The 2,831-nt window shown below is 43.1% G+C and overlaps 1 gene segment (V, D, J or C); it reads left to right on the top strand.

Moving 5' to 3' along the window:
- Positions 1-2,198: 2,198 nt before the first annotated feature.
- On the top strand, positions 2,199-2,591 carry LOC101403994 (T cell receptor alpha variable 1-2-like). The segment is given in 1 exon segment: positions 2,199-2,591. A coding segment is annotated over 1 exon segment (393 nt).
- The last annotated feature ends 240 nt before the right edge of the window (positions 2,592-2,831 follow it).

Below are 2,831 nucleotides of genomic sequence, written 5' to 3'. Positions count from 1 at the left end.
TTTTTGTGAGGAGGATGGGCCCTGAGCTAACATCTGCCAATCCTCCTCTTTTTTTGCTGAGGAAGACTGGCCTGGGCTAACATCCATGCCTATCTTCCCCTATTTTATATGGGACGCCGCCACAGCATGGCTTGACAAGCGGTGCGTCTGTACGCACCCGGGGTCCGAACTGGCGAACCCGGGGCCGCTGCAGGGGAGCGCGTGCACTTAACTGCTTGCGCCACCGGGCTGGCCCGTTTACTGGCTTAATTGTTTACTGTTTGTCTTCCTTCACTAGAATGTAGGCTCCACGAGAGGAGAGAGTTTTGCTCACTGTGGAATCTCCAGAACAGTGCCCGGTACAGAGTGGGTTCTCAATAAATACTTCTGAATAGATGAATAGGAGAAACTACCACGCATGTTAGATGCTGTGGCCAGAAAAAAAACATGTGCTTTTGAATATGAACCTCAGATTTAAAGTTACCAGGAGTTGATTTGATATCAAATTGATTCTTACATGCACATGCAGGTCTAGGCAACATAAGCCAGTGCAAATAACGTTGGGTATTCCCGTATTTATTTTACCAAGGTTAATGTGAATCTGAGTCATACTGGGGAACTGGCTAGAAGTGAAGAAATGAAGCCTGGAGGGTGATGTAAGCTTCAGGAGCCTCCACTGTAAAATGATGGAGCTGGACAAAGACTGGATGATTTCTAAGATTCCTTTTAATTCTAAATTACTAAGGAAGAAAATGTTTGTGTGTGCTTGCGTGTAAAGTTGCAATGCTACATCTGGCCACAAGATGACAGTATTATCTTTATTAAAACCAAGTACTGTCTGCTACGTGGAGTAAAAAGACGTAATAAATCCTGAGGACTCATGAGGGATATAAATTCCTTTAGTAAAGATACCGTATGGGGGGGGGGGGTCCATAACTTGGGAAAACTATGTGTCAAAAGAGATAATTTCCTTTTGTGACAACTAGGAAATAGTTTGAAATATAGGTCCTTCCTTCCTTCCTTCCTTCCTTCCTTCCTTCCTTCCTTCCTTCCTTCCTCCCTCCCTCCCTCCCTTTCCTCCTCATGTTATTCTCTTCCTTCTTTCTTCTCTTCCATTTCTCTCTTTCAAGTTCTCACTTTATTACAAAAAAGATTACAAGTCAAACAAAACAGAGATGTATAAAAAAGGTTAATATTCTCACCACTTCTTTTTAATCCCAACCTTCTGAAGCAGCTAAAGATTGTAGTTTCCTTTGTTTTTCCATTTCTTTCTCTATATTCATACATATGTACAGATGGATATATTGTATTTCTTTAGATCTTTTAAAAAATATCTGATTGCCTCTTGGGAGATAAATTTAAATGGTAGAAAACCTCTTCCATCTCTTCTGTACTGTCACAAACACCACCGCACACACACACACACACACACTCACTCACAAACAATATGTGCATAACTCACCTCTAATGGCACCCTGGTTTCCATTTTCTCTTTGAGAAAGAGAAACTCTTAGTATGGAGAAATTGACTACTTTTGCCTTTGCCTTACATTATTCTTCCCGTTTATCGTCTCTGTTCTTTACACACAATTCTGTTGTTCAATGTTCACAGAATCACTCAGACTAAAACCTGTGGATTCAAAACCTTGCACGTACCAGTAGAAAATGCTCCTGTGAAGACTCCCCTATAAGGGAACCCATCACTGCTTCTGTGGAAGCCTAGAGTCACTCCTTTAAGAAGGGAGCTCCTCCCTGTGTGTTTCTTCTGGGTTTTGCATCCAGATGGAGCTGTCTTCCCTCACCCACAGGGAGGGAGTCACCCTTCTGCTGGCTCCAGCGGCTCAGGAACTGGGGACGCAGTGCCTGGCTCGTGGTGTCCTGCAGCAGATGTGGGGATTATTCCTTCTTTACATTTCCCTGACAATGGGAGGTGAGTCTCAAGTTAATAGCAAACCCTGTGGGGTGTTTTCAAAATAATTTTCTTCCAGCTAAATGATTGCAACTTCTGACATTTGTAATGAAAGAGACTTTCTTGATACATATTTTCCTCATGTGGTGCTAATTGCCCTCCTATTACTACAAGTACAGTTACTGCTACTTCTACCACCATTTATTTCTATCTAAGGAACCCGTCCATTAGTGGCAGTTTTTTGTGACCACATGGAAACTATCCATTTAAATAATATTTTGGCTTCCAGGAGTGCTGCCCTGGTAACGGTCATGTGTCTTCTCGTAGGCACTGCGGGACAAGGCATTCATCAGCCCACTGAGTTGACAGCTATGGAAGGAGCCTCTGTCCAGGTCAACTGCATGTACCAGACATCTGGGTTCAACGGGCTGTCCTGGTACCAGCAACCTGGTGGTGGAGCACCCATGTTTCTCTCTTACAACGTTCTGGATGGTTGGGAGAGGAGAGGTCGTTTTTCTTCATTCCTTCGTCGCTCTGATACATACAGTTACTTCCTTCTGAAGGAGCTCCAGATGAAAGACTCTGCCTCTTACCTCTGTGCTGTGATCGACACTATGACTATGAGGCCTCTTCAGCTGCACCAAAATTCAAAAGGTGATCACGACAGCGAGAAGCTATATTTCCTGAGCGTATGCCTGCTGTGAGTCAAGATTGGGGACTTTGGAACCAGACTGCTTGGATTTGCGTTTGCCACTTTCTAGCTGGTTGGTCTTGAGCAAGTCACTTTATCTTGGTTTGATTCAGTTTCCTCATCTATAAAATGAGAATAATAACAGTACTTGCCTCAAGGACTTGTTGTGAGTTGTAAGTATGTTTATATACATATATACATGTGTAAAATATATAACCTAGAACAGTGCTGGCAATAGTAAGCACTACATAAG

The sequence above is a fragment of the Ceratotherium simum genome, chromosome 3 (assembly GCF_057802395.1).
Source record: "Ceratotherium simum simum isolate JZ-2026a chromosome 3, ASM5780239v1, whole genome shotgun sequence".
NCBI classification, from domain to species: domain Eukaryota; kingdom Metazoa; phylum Chordata; class Mammalia; order Perissodactyla; family Rhinocerotidae; genus Ceratotherium; species Ceratotherium simum.
The sequence above is the reverse complement of the archived record's forward strand: the minus strand, read 5'-3'. Positions and strand labels throughout refer to the sequence as shown.